General features: G+C 42.3%; 1 protein-coding gene across 1 annotated transcript in view; it reads left to right on the forward strand.

Moving 5' to 3' along the window:
* The window catches only part of brip1 (BRCA1 interacting helicase 1), a 215,084-nt gene that overhangs the window by 71,607 nt on the left and 119,302 nt on the right, over nt 1-24,175 (forward strand). Inside the window, exons 8-10 of the mRNA XM_049576740.1 lie at nt 6,849-7,070; nt 10,753-10,952; nt 11,044-11,176. Coding sequence (XP_049432697.1) covers nt 6,849-7,070; nt 10,753-10,952; nt 11,044-11,176 — 555 coding nt within the window. The remainder of the gene's footprint in view (nt 1-6,848; nt 7,071-10,752; nt 10,953-11,043; nt 11,177-24,175) is intronic.

Raw genomic sequence — 24,175 nt, forward strand, 5'->3', positions numbered from 1 at the left:
TGACAGCACTCACTTATAAGTGTAACACTTGACACGCTGACGACGGCTATGAGCTGAAATGCGTCTGTTTATCTGCTGCTTTGCAGTTTATTAAATTAAAAGTGTTACACTTATAAGTGAGTGCTGTCAGGTTTTGTACTTTTCTGTGATTTTTTTGGACTGGCACCCGATTGCTTTTTTGAGACTTTTTGAGTGAGCATGCCAAGTCTGCTGATTACCCATTTCTTGTAACATGTACACATCTGTAAAGTCTGCACTTCCTTTATGTGGAGTTCATCTGTTAAAACATGTTCCTTGCGCCCCTTATAGATTAAGAAATTCCGGTAAATTGCGAGGGAAATTACTTTATTGTTTGATGTTGGGTTGACTGTGAACATTATTGTTGGATCTTACTGTCAATCAAAAAACTAAGGAACTCAACATTAACAGCTACATTTAGAGCAGAGCAATATGAGGCTTAGATGTAAAGCACTTCATTTTACAAAATGAATAAAATAAAAAAAACTGCAGTTTTTTATTACATCAAATTAATTAATAACCATTAAATCTGAATATTATCTTATTCAGTTGTTGAAATTTTATTCATCCACCACATGATTAGACACTCTTTTTGGTGATGAAATTTGCTGAAATGGTCAAATACAGAATTCAGAAAATTTAAAATAGAAAACACGGAATTAGGGAAATTTAGGGAAACAGATTTCTTAGGGCCCTATTTCATAAGAGCTATTTCAGTTCTGTAATTACCATGGAAGTCAGACTGAAAGTTGTCAAAATACCCATTTGATGTCAAGGAGGTGGTAAGTTTTAAAGACATTTTTTAAAATTATTTTGCCAACTAGTGGTAGAATAAATATTTGCTAATCGTTGTTTATTATAGTGGGGTCTAGATAATTCTTTTTGAGTAGGGGCTTTATAACAGCAGTTTTCATATTACATAGCATTCTATGTATCTCTGTGATGTTAGAGAAAAAAAGACGCTCCTACACTCTTCAGGATTTTAACAGTTGGAGTTTTTGTCCGTTTTGTACGTTTTTTCCCAAGGAGCACATGTGCTCCTAAGTTGAAAAAGTAAGGAGCGCACAAAGAACTTTAGGGGCGCAATGTAAATTGATCAAATAATTGATTATCATTGATCTTTCCGTAATAAATGTGATGCAAATAGACATTTACAAGCAAAATTATTTAATGAATTTGTATACAAAATGTACAGAAAGGTAAAATCATCAAGTTTTGAAAAAATATTGTAATTTAATTTTGTCTTTAATGTTACTATCTTATATATATTATCTTTGCAATTTGATTATCTTATATAATGTTATTACTATCCTAAAACATTCTCCAGGTCCTCTGAAACTCTGCAGGACTTATTTCCACCCTGCGGTACCGTGGCGAACGGTCCCTAACTGCGGGGAGAACGGAGCAGGCTTCCCCGGAGGTCCGCTGCTTTTCCCGGTCCCTCTTCTCCACCACTCTTTGACTTATTTCCCTTGGAGAACGGTCCCTAACTGCAGAGAGAAGGGAGCAGCCTTTCCCAGTCATCCTGTAACACAAACCCACAGGGAACAACCACTACCAGACAAAATTCCTTCAACAATGTCGCCTAAGAGAAGCAACTATGCTGCTATAATATCCACATTTGATCCAGCCGGCGCTTTTTGACACAGTTAAAGGTCAAGAATCTTTGAATGAGCTCTTTTAGAGATGCAAGAGATTTGTGAACCCCCATAATGTCCTAAAGTTGAGACTTCTTGCAGTGAGGACAATTATGCTGTCATTGGAGGTGTTGGCCTCCAGTGGTAATTGTCTCACTTTGTCATATGAAATAGTTGGCCCAGCCATAACCCCTCACTGGAGTGGGTGTTAACTGATGCTCCGTGTCTTCATCACCTTAGGGTCTAGTCTAGTCAGCGTCAGATTACCATGCTGTATAGACACACAGTGATTTATACACAGAAACACACATCGTTCAGCTAATGGTGGCTTCAAACAAAACAGCTGCTCTCTGTTCCGACTGTGCTGTAAGCTTTCTGACTTTCTTAAATGTGCCCCCCCCCATCTCCCCTTTCACTGAGCAGATGGGGCTCAGTGTCACCAAAGTGTCCAAGTGTAGAACATCATAGTGAGAATTAGGCCATTTCATCCAGAGATTATTACTGTGTCTGGAGATTACTGAGTCCATGGGTGTACAGTATTTGTGTTTGACAGTGTCACCTCAAGCTGTTAAATCATAAAGGGCAGGGTGGGACATCCAAAGCAGACACCTCTCTTGACAGTATAATTGGGCCTTGGTACATGAGATGCTGCTGCTTTACACTTCTTCCACATTTATAATATGAGTGTCTGGACATGTAAACCACTACAATAGCTGGAAATCCAGACCAGGCTGCCTTTGAAATACTGTGACATACACCTCTGCTTACATTTAAAAGTAGAGTTAAGTGGAAGAGTCTGGTTAATAATTTCACCAACACAAACGAAATGAGCCGATGACAATGCTGCGCGCAAAACAACTGTGTAGTGTGCGTGCTAGCGTGAACCACTTGTTGTCATTTGGATGTTGTGCTGCTGGATCAAAGATTATAGAGCGTTACACCTAGGGCAGGATTGTCAGGTCCGCTTATCAGCTGCCACTTTGGGCTCGTTTTTTTCTAAAGTCGCTTACAAATATTGGTAGTCGAGGGTTGTGTTTTTTTGGGCTTGTTTCTTAAGTGGAGTTGCTTATTTGGGCTTGCTCTCTAAAGGTGCTCACAGACTCGGGCATACTATAAGCGGAGCGGACTCCACGAGGAATGTCTGCAGTCATACGGGCTTCCATAGTCGAGCGCACTTCCGCGTTGTAGTTTCCTGTAAAAATGTCTGTGAAAAATACATGCCGAGCAGTCTGTTGTGTGACAACGGTGCGCGGAGTGGAGTCCGAGCGGTCGTAAAATCTGAGCTTTGCGCGCACAGGGCTTGCGGACGTCCGCTTTTACTCCGGGCGGACCCCCGCAGAGTCCGCTCCGCGTACGTTCCGCCCTAGTATGTTTGGGCCTTAAGCGTCGCCTTTCTGTATATATAGCCGCCTAATGTGTTAGTTAAACGCATGATAGTATGTCAGACTGCAGGATGTTTCCACAGCTCCGCTCCCTCCGCCCCTCTCCTTCTCCGCATACACACAGGTGATGGTCAGTCAATGAGACTTTTCACATTTAAATTGCGCGATTAATGGAGGTTCTTTAACTATTTCGCTAACACGTGGGCGAAATATGGAAAGAATACAATAAAGATTTGTAGAAAGAGAGTGGATTAAAAGCTGTAGATTCTGTGTGAAATATGTACTCATCATTCAGATCTTGTTCAGCATACCAGCACTGTTAGAGTGAAAGTAAAAAGGCTCATTATATGCAACTTCTTTACTTTAATTTTCATTCGTTCATTTATTCTTTCCTAGTTTTAGGTCAGCTAGTTAGTTTGGTAGAGTTCACAGGCAGTAAATATAATGTATTTGTGAAGTAATTTTGAAACGGTTGCTTATGAAACGCTGATAAGTCCATGCATATACTTCATCCTATACATATATACTGTATACACATAGACATTAACTAATACAGCGGCCTCTGGCTATTTTTAAAGTTGTCATTTTCATGCCAAACAACGCAAACATTCCATAAACATAACGCAATTTATATCAATTCCAGAGTGAGCAAGTACCTTGTTGCTGGTATAAAAAAGAAATTGTAGAAAGAGGTAGGTTGAACTGCCCTCTGTTTTGGTAGTTTTGCTGAAACATTCAACTTTGTTTATTTGCAGAATGAGGGAAATTCAGTGTTAGTGTATTTTAATATTCAGAATTTATTTTTTTTATTATTATACAGTCCAGATTTAAAAACTATTATCCAACACTTAAGGGCAATTGCCCCAGGATATTCAAATGGCTCTTAGTTTGAAACTGACATGTTATTTGTAGTAGGCCAATCTACCCACTTTGTTCAATGTAAAGAGCACAGGGTTCTTATGCAAGTATGGAAAGTATGGAAATAAATTTGATCAATTTCCAGGTATGAAAAAGTATGGAAAATGAAAAATAAGGTATGGAAAAATATTTATGTTTCCAGACTATTACCACTGTTCTAAAATACTGTTTTCTAAAATAGAAAATTAGGTATTTCCAAAAATAATTTAATCAATCCGGGTCGTGTTTTATGCATAGTTTGTGTGAGAGCAAACGTCTCAGAAAACATACCGCCCCTTTTACCTGATTGACAAGTGGTATGTCCAGTCCGCTGCCCCATTACCGTCCTCCAGCCCCCCAGGTATCAAGTTTCACTCCAACACTGCACCTTTGACAAGAAGATGAGTCTCACGTGGTTCACAAAGGGTAGATGCAAGTTTTTGGATGGATGGCTTGACAATACCATATATAAATACTGGTTGGCCATGGATTCCCAATTCACACACAGAGCTAGATGCAAGCTTTGTGTGAAGTCTTTTGACATCGCCAACATGGGGGAGAAGGCGATTCTGAGCCACATGAAAGGAAAAAACACAGACGTCTCGTTACTGCATTGCTTGCACCCAGAGTCCCAACCTTTTTGCTTCAGCCCAGACTTTGAATTTATTTGAGTTTTTATTTGCAAGCCATTATGGTACTTGGCTACAATCACCTATTAAGAATAATTAAATATGATGTGAAATATGATACACTGATAAATTTACTCAGATGTTGCATACTCTCTGAAAAAACAAAAACAAACAAACAAACAAAAAAAAAACGCAGAGAAGTCTGGAAATTAGGGTGTGGAAAAGTATGGAATTTTGAAATTCCAAATGTGTAGGAACCCTGAGAGCATGAAGAAATGTATAAGGATTTGGACCTCTGGCAAGATGGTCATGATGGCTCACTGGATTTGTTCCATTTTGGAATACACAATATTCTTTCAAATTATTGTTCGTGTATTTTAATATTCAGAATTTCGCTTCGACACTCTCTTTTTTGACCACGCACCTGTTTGCATCCCTGTATTATAATTTTCTTGGCAAAATGAAAAATCCAAGACTTCACAAGGTTCAAGAGCAGTATTTGCCATTTGTTTAGTTACAAGTGTACAAGGGCACTGGAATTCTTGTGTAAATCTCTCAGTCAAGTAGAAAATACAGTCAATACAATAAAAAAGATGCACCCACAATTGACAGATAATAAATATGTACATTTGGGATGGGAATTGCCAGAAGACCCATAATACAGTGTTATCATAATACCTAGGTCACGATACAATATTACTGCGATATTGCTATATGCTGAGTGTTGTGATGAAATATATTGCTGTTTATTACCTTTTTCTCCAACTGAGAATTATTTCCCCAAAGGACAAGTTTGTCAACATCAGTTTTACCTCATAAGATAAAGTTTTCTGTCTGTTCATCTGACTTAAAGCAGACAGACTGAACAACACAAAACCTGTAACAAATGCTGCATACACCTGACAAATTGAACTGTTGGCAGATGTAATGCCCTCTGCGAGGTTAGATTAAGCGCACGAGTGAACACTTCACATGCAGGTATTCCGCGAACTGAATGGCAACGCCCACATTAGAAGAAATGTCTGTTACAGCAATAAGGTTTTTGTCAGCAATCACCCATTCTTGTGCTGCATTTTGCAATACTGCTGCAATGTTTAAATGTTTGCTCTGGTCACAGGTTAATGCCACCCTTCCTGCTGTACTCAGATTCCTCAGCTTTTTGCATCACTTCTCTGTAGAGCTTGTGTACGGCTGTGAGGGTGCAAAAACATTGGAATGGAGTCGCATACCTGGGTTTCAGTGTTTTTAGAATGTAACAAAAGCCTTTGTTTTCAGCAATGCAGTATGGAGGCAGATCTTTGCACATAAAGTAGGTGATGGACTGTATTATTTTCTTATCTCTGGTATGGTAGTTTTGTCAAGGTAAGTGTGTCCAGTGTGGGTTGATTTTTCAGCGGAGGAGGCTGTCAGCCGCAAACATTCGTCACTGGATAGTGGTTTGTGAGGTGAGCCCTCATGTTCATAGTATTCCCAGAGTATTTAATGTCATATGCTGCACTGCTTGCAAATTGCATATGTCATATCCAAGTCCTCCTTTCCTTCTTTGTTAAAGAAAAAAGTCCAGACATTTGATTTAAACGGCAACGGTGCATTTCTGATTTCTTTGACTCTCCATCTTTGTTTTGATGAACTTCCTGCCCAATGCTGCTAAGTGAGACCTTTGCTGACCTCACCAGGAAAAAATCATCAGCATCATCTAGTGGACCGAACAAGCCATTGATTTTATCATTCTAGTACCAAAAGTTGTATTAAAATGTTATTTGCAAAAATTAATAATGTATATAATAGAAGACTGATACTTGGCATCCATGTATTGATACAATACAAATAAAATATAAAAATGGCCACATGTGACCGAGACCACTTCTGAGTGTGGCCTGAGCAATCAGATGTCAAGATGCATTCAGGACGTGTTGGGTGCAATCAGACTTGTACTCAGAGCTGTCGACTTGTTATCCCATCACCCGAGACACATTAGTACCAGGCATAAATGGGGCCATAGACGCACTATTAAAATGGTGGTTATTGTTGCATTTGTTGTAGACGACACATCTACTTGAACATTCACGATTGACAACACTGCTGACAACCCCTGAAAGTGCCTGGAAGTTGCATTTGGGATCACTTCCTGAGTGGACCCCAAATTAAGTTCCAAGAACTTGTGTGGAACATTGATGGGTGTAGACTAGTGACAATGGCTGCTTGTTATGTAATATTTTGTTAAGTTCCTGCATTGAAAAATGACTATTTGTGATCAATGAGTGAAACATTTTTCTATGTTTCAGGGCAAGTCATGCGGCTACTACCATGGAGTCCAGAGGATGCGGGACCAGGGCACGCTACAGCGGGTCCATGGACTCCGTGAAGCCTGGGACATCGAAGACCTTGTTGCACTGGGCAAACGGCTTCGTTCATGCGCATACTATGCTGCCCGTGAACTTATACAGGAAGCCTCCATCATCTTTTGCCCATATAACTACCTGCTGGACCCAATGATCAGAGAGAGTGTGAGTAGAATTAGTGACACGATATTATAGACCAATAAGGGAAGTTGCAGAAGATAAGATAAGATACACCTTTATTGATCACATAATTGAGAAATTCCAGTGTTACAGCAGTCAAGGAGAAAGTCAGATTAAAGATTTCTAATTTAAACTTAAAGAAATTAAATAACTAGGCATGCAAATAAGTACAAAAATACAAGAGACAGCGATAAATAACAATAACAGTAATAATAATAATATTAAAAAAATGATAGAGGCAATAGGGCTGAGGACAACAATCAAATCCTAGATGCATTGAGATGCAGACATGGATAATTTGGCATTAATTTACAAATGTCAAAAGTCGATCATGTAAATGTTAGTTAATAACGTGATACTAACAGAACAAAAGGGGTGGAAGTCAACCATGTGGGCAGTGCAATACCCAGACAGCCTACAGCTCCCACACAATAGATTTAACTTGGAATTCATCTTCACAAAAGTAAGCAGTTGCAAGCATGTTTCAATGTAATTTCTAAATAATTACATTTGCAAGACAATCAGTAAGTATAGTGTGGATTCTTCTACACCATGAGCCAGAGACTAACGTTAATGGAGTAGAGTAGCGATCAGCAGTAACGTTAACAAACAAGACTGGCTGAAACACACTGCATGGAACAACTTGAAACCAACTCTGTGGTGAAACTTTATCTATATAAATTAAGCACAAAAAGTAAGGAAATGTATTTGGTGGATTATTTTTTTGTTCTAACAATGCTCAATGGCAATAAATCTTATACCGTTGGAAAGCCTGTTTATTTCCCTTTTAAATGTTTGTAAGGAACATGCATTTGTGGGATGAGCAGCAGAGCTGAGTATGTGGGTTGTGCCCAGGAAAAATTTGCCAAATCTTGTCTGCAAATGCCAAACAGCTTTATTTTGCTGTTGACTCTTGTTTGGTGTTGTTTGGGGGTCCATGTCATTGGTTTGACAGCCCATTGGTTCGATATCCCATTAGTCCGACTGTCCGCGGTGCTGAACGGTCCGCGGCGGGCGTATGGTGCACCGTGACCAGCTTGAGGCGGAGTAGGCTCACGGCTTATGTGTTTGTCACTTTCTTTTTCATTTTAACCCACACCATGATCTTTTCCTGACCCTAACCAAGTGGTTTTTGTGCCTAAACCTAACCAGACGTTAACCACAGGGCATCATGATGATTTCGGAATGGACTTCAGAACAATGAGTTTAATATGGTCAGAACAATGGGATGTCGGACCAATGGGCTGTCGGACCAATGGGCAGTTCCCGTTGTTTGGTGGATTGGATGATTGAAGTCTGAAGAAACAAGACATACTGGCAATTTAACAATTTATTCATTTAACAAACAGGAGCGTCAGTAGTGTGTGGAAGAACCATTCACAGCCACAACAGCCTGATACCTCCTCCTCATGCTGGTCACCAGCCTGGTCACACACTGCTGTGGGATGGCATTCCAGTCTTCAACCAGCATTCGTTGCAAGTCAGCCAACGTTTTTAATGGGGTTGAGGTTAGGACTGTTGGCAGGCCATTCCATCCTCTCCACTCACAAGTTCTGGAGGTAGTCTCTGATAAACCCTGCTCTGTGGGGGCGAGCATTGTCATCTTGGAGGATAGAGTTTGATCGCAGACTGTGGACAGGGTTTCCGCGGGTCATTAAAAAGCATTAAAAGTCATTAAATAGATTTTGTGAAAATTAAGGCCTTAAATGGCATTAAAAAGCATTAAATTCGATGTCCAGAGACATTAAAAAATTAAATACACTTGATGGAAAAAAACATTGTTATTCACGATTTATTTTGATTATATAAACATTTAATAATTTTGATTGGAAGTATAATGTGATGATTGACAAGCGGAACCCTTTAATTGGCTATTGTTTATGGCCGGTGGCCCGGTGCACGAAGTCACAATACCGGATGCTTGGAATGCAACGTGCTGTGAGCGGAGGGAATATTAGCAAATGTTGGAAAAATGGGAAAATACTAGTTTCAGCAGAAGTGGTTGGATGAGGAACTATTCAGAACCTGGTTAAAGCTCGTCAACGGTAAACCCGGAGAGGCATTTTGCAGCGTGTGCAAAAAGATCTTCAAACTTTGCACAATGAAATGCGGTGAAATCACACATGCTGTCAGATAATCACAAGTCAGCGATTAAAGGCAGGCAGCTGTTAACTGTGCCAAATTTCTTTGCTGTGACCAGCAACGCAACTTCTGCTGTCGCCACCACAACTGCAGCTGCTGCTGCTGTCGCCACCACAACTGCAGCTGCTGCTGCCACCACCACACCTGCCGCTACAGTGACCGCCTCCATCTATCTATCTATCTATCTATCTATCTATCTATCTATTTAATAAATAAATAAACTATCTGCAGTTGGACATGGGCATTAAATTTGTTTAAAGTGGCATTAAAAAGGGCATTAAAAAGCATTAAATTAGATTTGCTGATACCTGCAGAAACCCTGGTGGAGATATGGAATTGCCACTGGTTGCAGAATTTCATCTTGATAACTCTCTGCATTGAGATTGCCTCCAATGATGACAAGCCTCATTTTTCCAGTGAGGGAGATGCCGCCCCACACCATCACACTGCCTCCACCAAAAGATGTTCCTCTATTGGTGCCACAATCAGCAAAACGTTCTCTGCATCTTCTCCACACTTTGACCCTGTGATCCAACTGCCGGAGGCAGAATCTGGACTCATCGCTGAACTTCAGGTTCCAGTGCACATGTTGCCGACACCAGCGTAGACGGGCCTGACGGTGAAGGGCAGTCATGGCAGGCCTCCGGCAGCCCTATGAGACCGGAGATTGGCTGCATGCAGTCTGTCCTGATTGTCTGGGCAGAGAGCCGTCGGCCACATGGTCCTGTAAACCTTGACTGCAAATCTGTACAAGACTGCGGTTCCTAAGTGCTGACAGGATGAGGAAACAGTCTTCTTGGGGTGCTGTCTTCTTGGGGCGCCTACTTCGTGGCCTGTCTAACTTCCCCCATTATATGGAATTTCGCGTTCAGTTTGCAAATGGTACTACGGCTCACTCCAAATAATGCTGCAACTTGGTTTTGCGGAACACCAGCCTGAAGTTGCCCTATGGCACAGGCCCTATCCAGATCAGTCAAATGTGGCATGCTGATTTTTGGAGCAGACATCAACTGACCACTGTAGCAGAGCCCATGCTCACAGTTGTTGACAATCAGGTGCCAATCTGATCTGAGCCAACCTGATTGTCAGCACCTGGAGGTACCAGAAGTTTAATACAAGTGACAAGTGTTTTGGCATTGGCAGAGAAGATTGGGCAAAAAAGCAGAATGCCAGGCGCAGAGAGAGTAATACTTACCAGCTCATTGTGTTTGGTGTAAAAGTTTGCTTTCACTTGCTTCTGCAGGAGCTGCTTCTCTCATCTAATTATCTGATCAGCATGCCCTGTGTTCACAGACCTACAAAAACCTTCGAAATTAGAGAGGAGACACAGAATGATACAAAGGGGCACACACAATTATGGATCATGACAAATATACTATATTATAAAAGTATCAAGGAGTTACACAGTGACAAATATAAATGATGCATAGAAATCAGGTACTTTGATGCATATGTAACATTTAGGGATTAACCACTCCTTCTCCTCTCTTCTTCCTCTCTTGCTTTTAATCTACATTTTCACTAGATGGAGATTGACCTGGCAGGCCAGATTGTGGTGCTGGACGAGGCCCACAACATCGAGGACTGTGCTAGGGAGAGTACTAGCTTTACTTTAGAGGTTAACGATCTGCTGATGTCCAGGGATGAGCTAGATGGCATGGTCAAAAACAACATCAGACGCTCCAAACATGAGCCACTCAGGGACTTCTGCTATAGCCTGATCAAGTTAGTCATTCAGTGACTGAATTTTGCTCATCTGTGGATCTCATAATTTGAATAGATTTTTATTGAGGATGTCTTTTTGTCCACGGTGCAGCTGGATCCAGGAGAGCCAAATCCTGATGTCTGAGCGGGGATATGAGAGTGCTTGTAAAGTCTGGAATGGGATGGATATATTGGACATCTTTCACAACCTGGGCATCACTGCTGGCACCTTTAAAATTCTGAAGGTACATCAAATATCTTTGTTTTACTTGTAGACTTTTGAGGTTTACCATACCTTTACACTGCTATTATTCAGCCCAGTTCAAATGTTCATTCTAAGCCTTAAGCCCTGAACCTTCCCAGATTTTGACTGATGTCAACTGTGTTATCAGCAGGGCAGGAATTTCACAAGGGCCATGAGGGCCATGACCCTCGTGCCCTCCTCATTTGGCCCTGTGCCCTTGAAAATAATATCTACCCTAAGGCCACAGTGGCCTTGATGCCCCACCCGCATTGCCCCAGGTGATTTTGCAGTTTTCTCCTCTGCCTCTTTCCTGTCAACACGGCTTTGATACCTGCCTCTATTGAGCGATGAAATTCTGGAGTCTTATTGGCCAACATCAAATGAGACGATGCATACATCACCAGTGGGGGGTTTGATTCGAGCCTGGCATGAACCGCTCGGACGGGCTGTAACGATAGTTTGACCCCAGTCTATCAGTCTATCACCGGCCAACCAGGAGACTTCATCTAATGCCCGGGCAGGGATCAGTACTGAGACCCGGTATTAAACAACCCAAGGCAAGTTTAATCAACACCGTAATAACAGTAACCTCCGCCGTTATCGGCGTCACTTTTTAAAGTTTCGGTTTCATCATCATTCTGCAGCGTCTCTCCTGCTCTTTGCATGTTACCCCTCACAGCGCGCGCGCACACACACACAGACACACAAACTCAACAGCAGAGAGGCCGCGGTGCAGATGAAGGGAATATAACTTCAAGATTACTCTAGTTGACAACAACTACACTTGTTACTGTGAGTAAGTGCAATAAAACTGCTGCCCTCCAAGCCAGTACTTTATTAATACATGTGATCAGCATGTAGAATATTTCAATCTGCTCTGTCCGCAGTCTCTCATTCACCGCTATTATGATTCATGATCGCGGTCTACACAAGCACATCGCGCTCGCGAGGATAACAGCAAAGTGTTAAAGACAAACTAAATGAATGCTGTCTGTATGTAGGCTAACACTTTATCTGAACATGTACCTGAGGCAGCCGACCTGCAGACAGTGAGTGTCCTCAGTAGAGGAGGGACAGAGAGCAGGATGAATGACTGATACTGATGTTTGTCTTTATGCTGAGATAATGTGACTTTCTTCACTCAGTATTGTGATGTCAGGAGGAATATTTATATTCCAATCAGATATTACTGGGTTTTAAATAGTGACTTTGATGTTGTAAACATGACTGTTGATGCCATGGACTGTATAAAACTATATCCTGTGTAACTGACCTATAAGGAAAGCATCAGGAGGTGAGGTGTGTGCATGTGTGTGTGTGGAGGAGAGGAGAGAGGGAGATGCTGGTCGAGAGATAGTGTGTGTGTTGTTAGATACTGTTAATGTCACTTATTATGCTTCTGTGTATTGTTAGCTCTCTTTTAGTCTGTTTCTGCATTATGTTGAGGAGGGCCATGCCTATGTATATAAATATATATATGTATGCAAAAAAAAAAATGGATCGGTTGCTTGCTGCTAAAAATGGGGCCCGTCGACATGATCTGGTTTTGAAATGTGGCCCAGTTGAAATACACTCAACAAAAATATAAACACAACACTTTTGTTTTTGTTCCCGTTTTTCATGAGCTGAACTCAAAGATCTAAAACATTTTCTATATACACAAAAGACCATTCCTCACAAATATTATTCACAAATCTGTCTAAATCTGTGTTAGTGAGCACTTTTTATTGCACATGTGTGCCTTAGGCTGGCCACAATAAAAGGCCACTCTGAAATGTGCAGTTTTGCTTTATTTGGGGCGTCTGGGGGCGTCAAAAAAACAGTCAGTATCTGGTGTGACCACCATTTGCCTCACGCAGTGCAACACATCTCCTTCGCATAGAGTTGATCAGATTGTTGATTGTGGCCTGTGGAATGCTGGTCCAGTCCTCTTCAATGGCTGTGCGAAGTTGCTGGATATTGGAAGGAACTGGAACACGCTGTCGTATCCAGAGCATCCCAAACATGCTCAATGGGTGACATGTCCGGTGAGTATGCTGGCCATGCAAGAACTGGGATGTTTTCAGCTTCCAGGAATTGCGTACAGATCCTTGCAACATGGGGCCGTGCATTATCATGCTGCAACATGAGGTGATGGTTGTGGATGAATGGCACAACAATGGGCCTCAGGATCTCATCACGGTATCTCTGTGCATTCAAAATGCCATCAATAAAATGCACCTGTGTTCATTGTCCATAACATACGCCTGCCCATACCATAACCCCACCGCCACCATGGGCCACTCGATCCACAACGTTGACATCAGCAAAACGCTCACCCACACGACGCCACACACGCTGTCTGCCATCTGCCCTGAACAGTGAAAACCGGGATTCATCCGTGAAGAGAACACCTCTCCAATGTACCAGATGCCATCAAATGTGAGCATTTGCCCACTCAAGTCGGTTACGATGACGAACTGCAGTCAGGTTGAGACCCCGATGAGTACAACGAGCATGCAGATGAGCTTCCCTGAGATGGTTTCTGACAGTTTGTGCAGAAATTCTTTGGTTATGCAAACCGATTGTTGAAGCAGCTGTCCGGGTGGCTGGTCTCAGACGATCTTGGAGGTGAACATGCTGGATGCGGAGGTCCTGGGCTGCTGTGGTTACACGTGGTCTGCGGTTGTGAGGCCGGTTGGATATACTGCCAAATTGTCTGAAACGCCTTTGGAGATGGCTTATGGTAGAGAAATGAACATTCAGTTCACGGGTAACAGCTCTGGTGGACATTCCTGCAGTCAGCATGCCAATTACACGCTCCCTCAAAACTTGCGACATCTGTGGCATTGTGCTGTGTGATAAAACTGAACATTTTAGAGTGGCCTTTTATTGTGGCCAGCCTAAGGCACACCTGTGCAATAATCATGCTGTCTAATTAGCATCTTGATATGCCACACCTGTGAGGTGGGATGGATTATCTCGGCAAAGGAGAAGTGCTCACTAACACAGATTTAGACAGATTTGTGAACAATATTTGAGGGAAATGGTCTTTTGTCTGTATAGCAAATGTTTTAGATCTTTGAGTTCAGCTAATGAAAAATGGGAGCAAAAACAAAAGTTTTGCGTTTATATTTTTGTTCAGTGTAGTAGCCTAATTGAATAGCCCTGCTGTAGTTTGTTTGTTAGCTATCTAACAACACATCAAAAATAATTGTAAGCTGGTCTTGTTCAGGGAATCAGTTTATCATGTACACTCAAAAAATATTTAGGCCTAATATTTAAGATTGTTTGCTTATAAATACATGAATCTGGTTGTTCTACATTTAAAACACATTGGGTCTCGTTCATGAAAAGTGAGTAAATCTGTGTGTAGATTTGCACATAAAAGACTGCTCTACTAAAAACCTACTCCGGATTCAGGAACGCGGCGGGAAACTCAGATTTGATCGTAAACACGTGTGTATGATCATGAATGCCAATCCATCGTAAAGTGACAGCGCGCTCCCAGTAGTCAGCAATTAGCATAAATCCCCGCCCATGAATAACCAATGACCACCATATAAGGAGGTGTAGGTGCATCCAGTCGACCTGTCAGTCATGGCGCAAAGAAAGAAAGACAGAGAAAGAAAAAAGAATTTTCTTCACTTAGTAGTGGTGTGACAGGGACAGACAAAGCGAAGGCCTGGAGGGACGTAACAGATGCTGTTAATGTTGTTTCTGTGGCACAAAGAACCATGTCAGAGGTGAAGGGTAAATGGTTTGATATGAAATTGGAGGCAAAGAAACACATAAGCACACACACAAAAAATACAGCAGCCACAGGAGGAGGAGGCTCACAGTCACAACTATCTGCAGACGAGTGCATCGCTGGCATAACTGGGGAGACCCCTCTGTCAGGAATTATTCCTGACGGAGACAGCAACATGCCTCCACTGGAGTCAACATCAAACACAGACTGTAAGGTGTTGTATCATAATACATTCTGAAAATCATCATTGATAGCGTAGTGGTCACCAAACAAACAGAAGATTCATTTGTGGGGTTTTGAAAGGAAGTGGGAATGGGAAACCAGAGATGTTTTGTGCGTAATGGATAAACTCTAAATCAGTGATGGCTGTCGGAATGTAGAGCTATTTAACATTTATTTTAACAAACGATATGGATAACATATACCAGACCAGTGATCATATCTCCTCAAGCAGGACTGCACCTTGTGGACGTGTTGCGGTAAGCGAGTTGTGTCATTTCCGGTGTTTCTGTGACAGCGTCTCTGTACTGCTCTGGTGAATTCTAGGAGCCTGTTTTCTCACTTCAGCGTCTACTTCCAGTCTTAACCCACACTGGTTCTGTTTAAGCACCTATAGCTCTCCTCCTTTCTACGACTTTCTCGCTAAGCTCTTAGCTGTTGTTTGCACATTACTAGCCTTGGTAGCTACATTAGCTTTACAGCTAGCGATGGCTTCTCCCTCTGCTCTTTCTTGTTCGGTGTGCCAAATGTTCAGTTATGACTCTGCCTCCTTTAGCAACAGTGGTAATTGTAATAAGTGTAGCTTATTTGCTGCGTTGGAGGCAAGGCTTAGTGAATTAGAAGCGCAGCTCTGCACCATGGAAAACCATTCAGTAGCTGTGGTAGTTAGCCAGCCCCCTGTAGCCGGTGCGGAGCCACATAGCATAGCCTTAGCCTCTGCTAACTGTCCTCCGGTAACTCCCGTTCAGCCGGGAGGTTGGGTTATGGTTCGCCAGAAGCACAGCTCCAAGCTGTTTCCAACCGCTTTTCCCCACTCAGCGACACACCCGCTGAGGATAAAACTCTGGTTATTGGCAGCTCTATTCTGAGGAACGTGAAGTTAGCAACACCAGCGGCTATAGTCAAATGTATCCCTGGGGCCAGAGCGGGTGACATTGAATCTAATTTAAAACTGCTGGCTAAAGCTAAACGTAGATTCAGTAAGACTGTTATTCATGTCGGCGTCAATGACACCCGGTTACGCCAATTGGAGGTCACTAAAATTAATATTGCCTCGGTGTGTGAATATGCCAAAACGATGTCGGACTCCGTAGTTTTCTCTGGACCCCTCCCAAATCTGACCAGTGATGACACGTTTAGCTGCATGTCATCATTTAATCGCTGGCTGTCCAGGTGGCGTCCAGCAAACGATGTGGTTTTCGTTAATAATTGGCAAACTTTCTGGGGAAAACCTGGTCTTATTAGGAGAGATGGCATTCATCCCACTTTGGATGGAGCTGCTCTCATTTCTAGGAACCTGGCAAACTTTATTAGTAATTTAAATCCCTGACAACCCAGAGTTGAGACCAGGACTCAGAGTCGCAGTCCTATACGCCTCTCTGAGCTTCTAGTTCAGTTACCCAGCCATAGTTTTCATAGTTTTATACAAATGGTGTCTGTCCCCCGACCACCTAAATTATTTAAATCTAAAATTAAACAAAGAGGAGTTGTGCATAACAACCTCATAAAAATTAAAACCTCTTCTGTGACAGAAAGACAAAACAGGAGAATTAAATGCGGACTGTTAAATATCAGGTCTCTATCGTCTAAAGCAGTGTTAGTAAACGAATTAATATCAGATAATCATATTGATTTACTCAGTCTCACTGAAACCTGGCTGTGTCCAGATGAATATGTTAGTCTAAATGAATCCACTCCTCCCAGTCATAATAATACCCACATTCCTTGAGGCAGCGGCCGAGGAGGGGGAGTTGCAGCCATTTTTAACTCTAGCCTGTTAATCAGCCCTAAACCTAAACTAGATTTTAATTCATTTGAAAGCCTCGTTCTTAGTCTTTTACATCCGACCTGGAAAACCTCAGCCACTTTTATTTGTTATAGTGTACCGTGCTCCTGGCCCGTACTCTGAATTTGTATCTGAATTCTCAGAGTTTTTATCCAGTTTAGTTCTTAAATCAGATAAAGTTATTATTGTAGGCGATTTTAACATTCATGTCGACGTTGATAATGACTCCCTGGCTACCGCGTTTATCTCATTATTAGACTCCATTGGCTTCAGTCAGGGTGTACATGAACCCACTCATTGTTTTAACCATACCCTCGATCTAGTTCTCACGTATGGAATTGAAATTGATAACCTAAAAGTCTTTTCACAGAATCCCTCGCTATCGGATCATTATCTGATTACTTTTGATTTCTTTTTACTCGATTACACGCCACTCAGCAACAGTTACTATACTAGATGTTTATCAGATAGTGCTGTCGCAAAATTTAAGGAAAAGATTACTCCGTCGTTAAATTCAATACCAAGTCCCTCAGTAACAGAGGTTTCCCGTACCGACTTTGATCATTTTGTCGATAGCGCCGTAGGCTCGCTGCGAACAACACTTGACTCTGTAGCTCCTCTTAAAAAGAAGTTAAAAAAGCAAAGAAGGTTCACTCCTTGGTATAACTCTCAAACCCGTAAGTTAAAACAAATATCGCGAAAATTTGAAAGGAATTGGCGATTAACCAAACTGGACGAATCTCGTTTAATCTGAACAGACGGTCTCAAAGCTCATAAGAGGGGCCTCCGCAATGCCAGAGCAAACTATTACTCAGCATTAATAGAAGACAATAAGAACAACCCCAGGTTTCTTTTCAGCACTGTAGCCAGGCTGACTGAGAGTCAAAACTCTATTGAGCCTTGTATTCCTTTAGCCCTTAGCAGTAATGATTTTATGAGCTTTTTTAATGACAAAATTCTAACTATTAGAGGCAAAATTCATGACCTCCTGTCCTCAGATAGTACCTATCTAACCTCAAACACAGCTGTAAAACCTAATATATATTTAGATTGCTTCTCCCCAATTTCTCTTCAAGAACTGACCGCAGTGATTTCTTCATCTAAATCATCAACGTGTCTCTTAGACCCCATCCCAACTAGGCTACTTAAGGAGGTCTTTCCTTTAGTTAACACTCATATATTAGATATGATCAATATATCCTTATTAACAGGCTATGTACCACAGTCTTTTAAGGTAGCTGTAATTAAACCTCTACTAAAAAAGCCCACCCTGGATCCAGAGGTGTTAGCCAACTATAGACCAATATCTAATCTTCCCATTATGTCAAAGATCCTTGAGAAAGTAGTCGCAGACCAGCTGTGTGATTTTCTCAATCAATCAATCAATCAATTTTATTTATACAGCCCAATATCACAAATCACAATTTGCCTCACAGGGCTTTACAGCATACGACATCCCTCTGTCCTTATGACCCTCGCAGCGGGTAAGGAAAAACTCCCCAAAAAAACCCCATGATAATAATCTATTTGAGGAATTTCAGTCAGGATTTAGAGTGCATCATAGCACTGAGACAGCACTAGTCAAAATTACAAATGACCTTCTGATTGCTTCAGACAAAGGACTTGTCTCTGTACTTGTTTTATTAGATCTTAGTGCAGCGTTTGACACTATTGACCATCAAATTCTACTGCTGAGACTGGAACACTTAATTGACCTAAAAGGTTCTGCACTGAGCTGGTTTAAATCTTATTTATCTGATCGTTTTCAGTTTGTTGATGTTCATAATGAATCATCCCCACGTACCAAAGTTTGTTTTGGAGTTCCGCAAGGTTCTGTGCTCGGACCAATCCTATTTACTCTATATATGCTTCCTTTAGGCAACATCATTAGAAATCACTCTATAAATTTCCATTGTTATGCGGATGATACTCAGTTGTATTTATCGATGAAGCCAGAAGAAACTAATCAATTAACTAAACTCCATAACTGCCTTAAAGACATAAAAACCTGGATGAGCACCAATTTCCTGATATTAAATTCAGACAAAACTGAAGTTACTGTTCTTGGCCCCAAACAACTCAGAGACTCTTTATCTGATGACATAGTTTCTCTAGATGGCATTGCTCTGGCCTCTAGCACTACCGTAAGAAACCTCGGAGTGATATTTGATCAAGATTTGTCTTTTAATTCTCATTTAAAACAAACCTCACAGACTGCATTTTTTCATCTGCGTAATATTGCGAAAATTAGGCCTATCCTGACCCGAAAAGATGCAGAAAAATTGGTCCACGCTTTTGTTACCTCTAGGCTGGATTACTGTAACTCTCTATTATCAGGTAGCTCTAGTAAGTCCTTAAAACCTCTCCAGCTAATTCATAATGCAGCAGCACGTGTACTAACAGGAACTAAGAAACGTGATCATATTTCTCCTGTTTTAGCTTCTCTGCACTGGCTCCCTGTAAAATCCAGAATTGAATTTAAAATCCTACTGTTAACTTATAAAGCTCTAAATGGTCAAGCTCCATCATATCTTAGAGAGCTCATAGTGTCATATTATCCCACCAGAGCACTGCGCTCTGAGAACGCAGGGTTACTCGTGGTCCCTAAAGTCTCCAAAAGTAGATCAGGAGCCAGAGCCTTCAGCTATCAGGCTCCTCTCCTGTGGAATCATCTTCCTGTTACAGTCCGGGAGGCAGACACCGTCTCCACATTTAAGACTAGACTTAAGACTTTCCTCTTTGATAAAGCTTATAGTTAGGGCCGGCTCAGGCTTGCCCTGTACCAGCCCCTAGTTAGGCTGACTTAGGCCTAGTCTGCCGGAGGACCCCCCTATAATACACCGGGCACCTTCTCTCCTTCTCTCTCTCTCTCTCTCGTATTCTATTACTGCATCTTGCTAACTCGGCCATTCTGGATGTCACTAACTCGGCTTCTTCTCCAGAGCCTTTGTGCTCCACTGTCTCTCAGATTAACTCATATCGCAACGGTGCCTGGACAGCGTGACGTGTGGTTGTGCTGCTGCCGTGGTCCTGCCAGATGCCTTCTGCTGCTGCTGCTGCCATCATTAGTCATTAGTCATACTTCTACTGTTATTATACACATATGACTATTGTCACACATGTATACTGCCAGATATTAATACATACTTTCAACATTTTGTACCACAGTAGCCAGAACTATAACTATAATATTATTACTTTCAATAATGTTGTTGTAAGCTACTGTCATTACCTGCATCTCTCTCTCTCTCTCTCTCTCTCTCTCTCTCTCTCTGTCTCGTTGTGTCATGTGGATTACTGTTAATTTGTTATGCTGATCTGTTCTGTACGACATCTATTGCACGTCTGTCTGTCCTGGAAGAGGGATCCCTCCTCAGTTGCTCTTCCTGAGGTTTCTACCGTTTTTTTCCCCGTTAAAGGGGTTTTTTGGGGAGTTTTTCCTTATCCGCTGCGAGGGTCATAAGGACAGAGGGATGTCTTATGCTGTAAAGCCCTGTGAGGCAAATTGTGATTTGTGATACTGGGCTTTATAAATAAAATTGATTGATTGATTGATTGATTGATTGATATAGCCTACAGCAGTTTTCTATGCATCGTCTTCAAATTATTTGAATCTTAATAGCCTAAAGCTCTGTTTAATACAACGTAAATTAAATATTTTTTAAATCAGATTTATTCATTCAAATGATCAAAAAGCCACAAAGTGCCACAAATAATTTTTTCAGCTGCTCCTGCTGCTCCTGCTGAACCCAGGCACCAAGGCAGAAGAGGCTGTGATCCGGCTGTCCTTACAGATATTTTTATTATCATCATTCAACATGTAGAAAGAATGTGTAATCTATTGAGTCGATTTACATAGATACTTCACAATCATGAATCTAATCTGGATCTTAAACCTGCTAATTGCCAACTAATTTAACTAAATGTGTTATATTTTTAATATTTTGTCATGTTTAGATTACGTGTTTCAAAGGCATCTGTGTATTGTGTACATAACTAAAATTGTAATTTCCAATATTGACACGTAATATTTATGTGCTTTATTAAATTTACACAAGCACTACGAGTGGTCAGGAGCAGGAGTAGATTTTGTTAGTAACTACGAAAAGATCGGAGCTACTAAAATATTGATGAATGCGGACATGCACGTAAATTTCCGTCTGCGAACAATTTAGACACAAATTCCTTCTTAACACGGTTTGGTTTTTTGGTTTTATTAGTGCTATTAAATAAATCACATTATTACTTATTATACTCATTATTATTACTTGAGCTTGTTTTATTTAGTCATTTCACAGATAGTTATATATCCTTAGTCCTTAAATTAAATTCATTATGGACGTGGACTTAAAATCATTGTTTTATTTTATGGCCTTGCTGCCCTGGCTTTTGGCCTTTGTGCCCTCAATAAATAAATAAATAGTGGCCTTGCCCCTAAAATGACGAAATTCCAGGCCTGGTTATCAGTGGAAATGTCTGAGTGCAGGAGGGTGTATAAGGGCCTAATGGAATAGCTCTCTTTACAGTCATGTTTTTCAAAAAAGAAAAATTAATAAATAAAATAAGATAAAATAACTATAGAATATACAGGTTGTTGCGTGTATTAGCCTGCCTGGCATCTTGCCTGTTGCACCTCCTCCGGTGCACATGGGGTCAGCTGGAAGGTCTTCAGCTGGTGCCACCTTTCACTGATGTTTTGCCTCCTAGCCAGTACATCTCGAGGGGGCGGGGGGGGGGGGTGTCCCAGTGGCTCTCAAGGGACGTCTCCCTGACAATCCCTGCAGCTGGCCCTACTGGGGTGTCTGGCCCCATACGTTGTACCTCCTCTGCAGGCACATCCAGTAGCTAGCTTTCTCAGCCTCCTCTACCAGCTCCTTGATGGCCCTTTGCAGGCTTGTGCCTGTTGTCCCAGCAGCCCGGAGAAGCTGGCTGATCGACCTGCTCACGAGGCCCCTGCACCAACTTCCACTGGGTGGATGGATGCTTTCCAGCCTGCCTCTCTGCAGTCTGCAGCCAGCTGAGAGTACTTGAGCCACTTAAGCTCATGTGCCGCTGTTATTCCCTCCTCTCAGGGGACAGTCAGCTCAATGATGAGTACCTACTTGGCAGCTGTGGACCACATCACAACATCTGGTCTCAGGGTCGTCTGGACGATCTTGTCTGGGAAGACCAGATGCTTGCTGAGGTCCCAGTCCTTTCCAGGGGTCAGCAGTGATTTTGAATGGCCTGCCACTGGCCTCTGCTGGCTCTCCCCCGGTCGGACGAAGGAAACGCCTGGTGTCCGTTTGCCAATTAAGGTGTTTGTGGTTACTCTGCATTTCTCTAATAGCTCAGCCAGCTTCCGCAGGACCTGGTTGGGCCGCCATATCAGGCACCCCTGTGCCAGTGCCACTTCACATGATGACAGCATGTGCTGTAGGCCTGTCTGTTTTTGCTGCACAGGGGACACTTTTCTTCACCCCCAAACCACTGTGACAGGTTTTGTGGGCAGGGAAGGGTATCGTACGCTGCCCTCACTACGAAGCTGAGCCGTGCCTGTGGGGTTTGCCAGATGTCTCTCCAGGTTATGGCTCTGTGGATGGTGTCCTCCCACCGAGTCCACGCCCGCTGTTTGCCCTGGGACACAGCCTTGATGAGATAGCGCTCCTGCTCCACCCATGACACCTCTTCCATGACCATGACCTTCTTCTCCTTCCTTGAGGCTTTGGACCAGAATGTGACTGATTCTCCCCCGCCAAACCCAGCCTGGCCTTCCTGCACGTATCCCATGATCTCCTTATGCTTCAGCCTGCTTATAGGGTTGTCCATCTCCACCTGAGCCCTCCACTTGCGGCCTGTTCGGACATCCACTGCTGCGCCCCTTACAGACTGGTCCCTGGATTATTTGATCAAGATTTGTCTTTTAATTATCATTTAAAACAAACCTCACAGACTGCATTTTTTCATCTGCGTAATATTGTGAAAATTAGGCCTATCCTGACCCGAAAAGATGCAGAAAAATTGGTCCACGCTTTTCTTACCTCTAGGCTGGATTACTGTAACTCTCTGTTATCAGGTAGCTCTAGTAAGTCCTTAAAAACTCTCCAGCTAATTCAGAATGCAGCAGCACGTGTACTAACAGGAACTAAGAAACGAGATCATATTTCTCCTGTTTTAGCTTCTCTGCACTGGCTCCCTGTAAAATCCAGAATTGAATTTAAAATCCTACTGTTAACTTATAAAGCTCTAAATGGTCAAGCTCCGTCATATCTTAGAGAGCTCATAGTGCCTTATTATCCCACCAGAACACTGCGCTCTGAGAACACAGGGTTACTCGTGGTCCCTAAAGTCTCCAAAAGTAGATCAGGAGCCAGAGCCTTTAGCTATCAGGCTCCTCTCCTGTGGAATCATCTTCCTGTTACGGTCCGGGAGGCAGACACCATCTTCACATTTAAGACTAGACTTAAGACTTTCCTCTTTGATAAAGCTTATAGTTAGGGCTGGCTCAGGCTTGCCCTGTACCAGCCCCTAGTTAGGCTGACTTAGGCCTAGTCTGCCGGAGGACCCCCCTATAATACACCGGGCACCTTCTCTTCTTCTTCTTCTCTCTCTCTCTCTCTCTCTCTCTCTCTCTCTCTCTCTCTCTCTGTCTCATTGTGTCATGTGGATTACTGTTAATTTGTTATGCTGATCTGTTCTGTACAACATCTATTGCACGTCTGTCCGTCCTGGAAGAGAGATCCCTCCTCAGTTGCTCTTCCTGAGGTTTCTACCGTTTTTTTTCCCCGTTAAAGGGTTTTTTTTGGGGAGTTTTTCCTTATCCGCTGCGAGGGTCATAAGGACAGAGGGATGTCGTATGCTGTAAAGCCCTGTGAGGCAAATTGTGATTTGTGATATTGGGCTGTATAAATAAAATTGATTGATTGATTGATGGATTCCTTCAGCAAGACGAGCCTTCTCCAACTTGTACCCTGTGCTTATGGTTTTTAGTGAGAGCTGAAGGGTCTTCCTGCCAAAGAGACCTGCATCTGAGAAGCAGCAAAGGAGGCCTAACCACTTCCTGATGTAGCGGTTGGCGATGCCATCCAGCCTGTTGGTCCAAGTCGATGGAATTTCACACACCTTCAGAGGCCACATCATATGCTGGAACAGTGTGAGTTGGTAGCAACACAGCTTCAGTTTCCCAGGGAGTTGGCTGCTGTTAATCCTTGTCAGGCCGTGGGTCAGCTGCTTCTGCACCACCCTCCCCGTCTGTTTGTCGGAGAGGTCAGAAACGTACTCCCTTC

The sequence above is a fragment of the Epinephelus fuscoguttatus genome, linkage group LG5 (genome assembly GCF_011397635.1).
Source record: "Epinephelus fuscoguttatus linkage group LG5, E.fuscoguttatus.final_Chr_v1".
Classification (NCBI taxonomy): Eukaryota; Metazoa; Chordata; class Actinopteri; order Perciformes; family Serranidae; genus Epinephelus; species Epinephelus fuscoguttatus.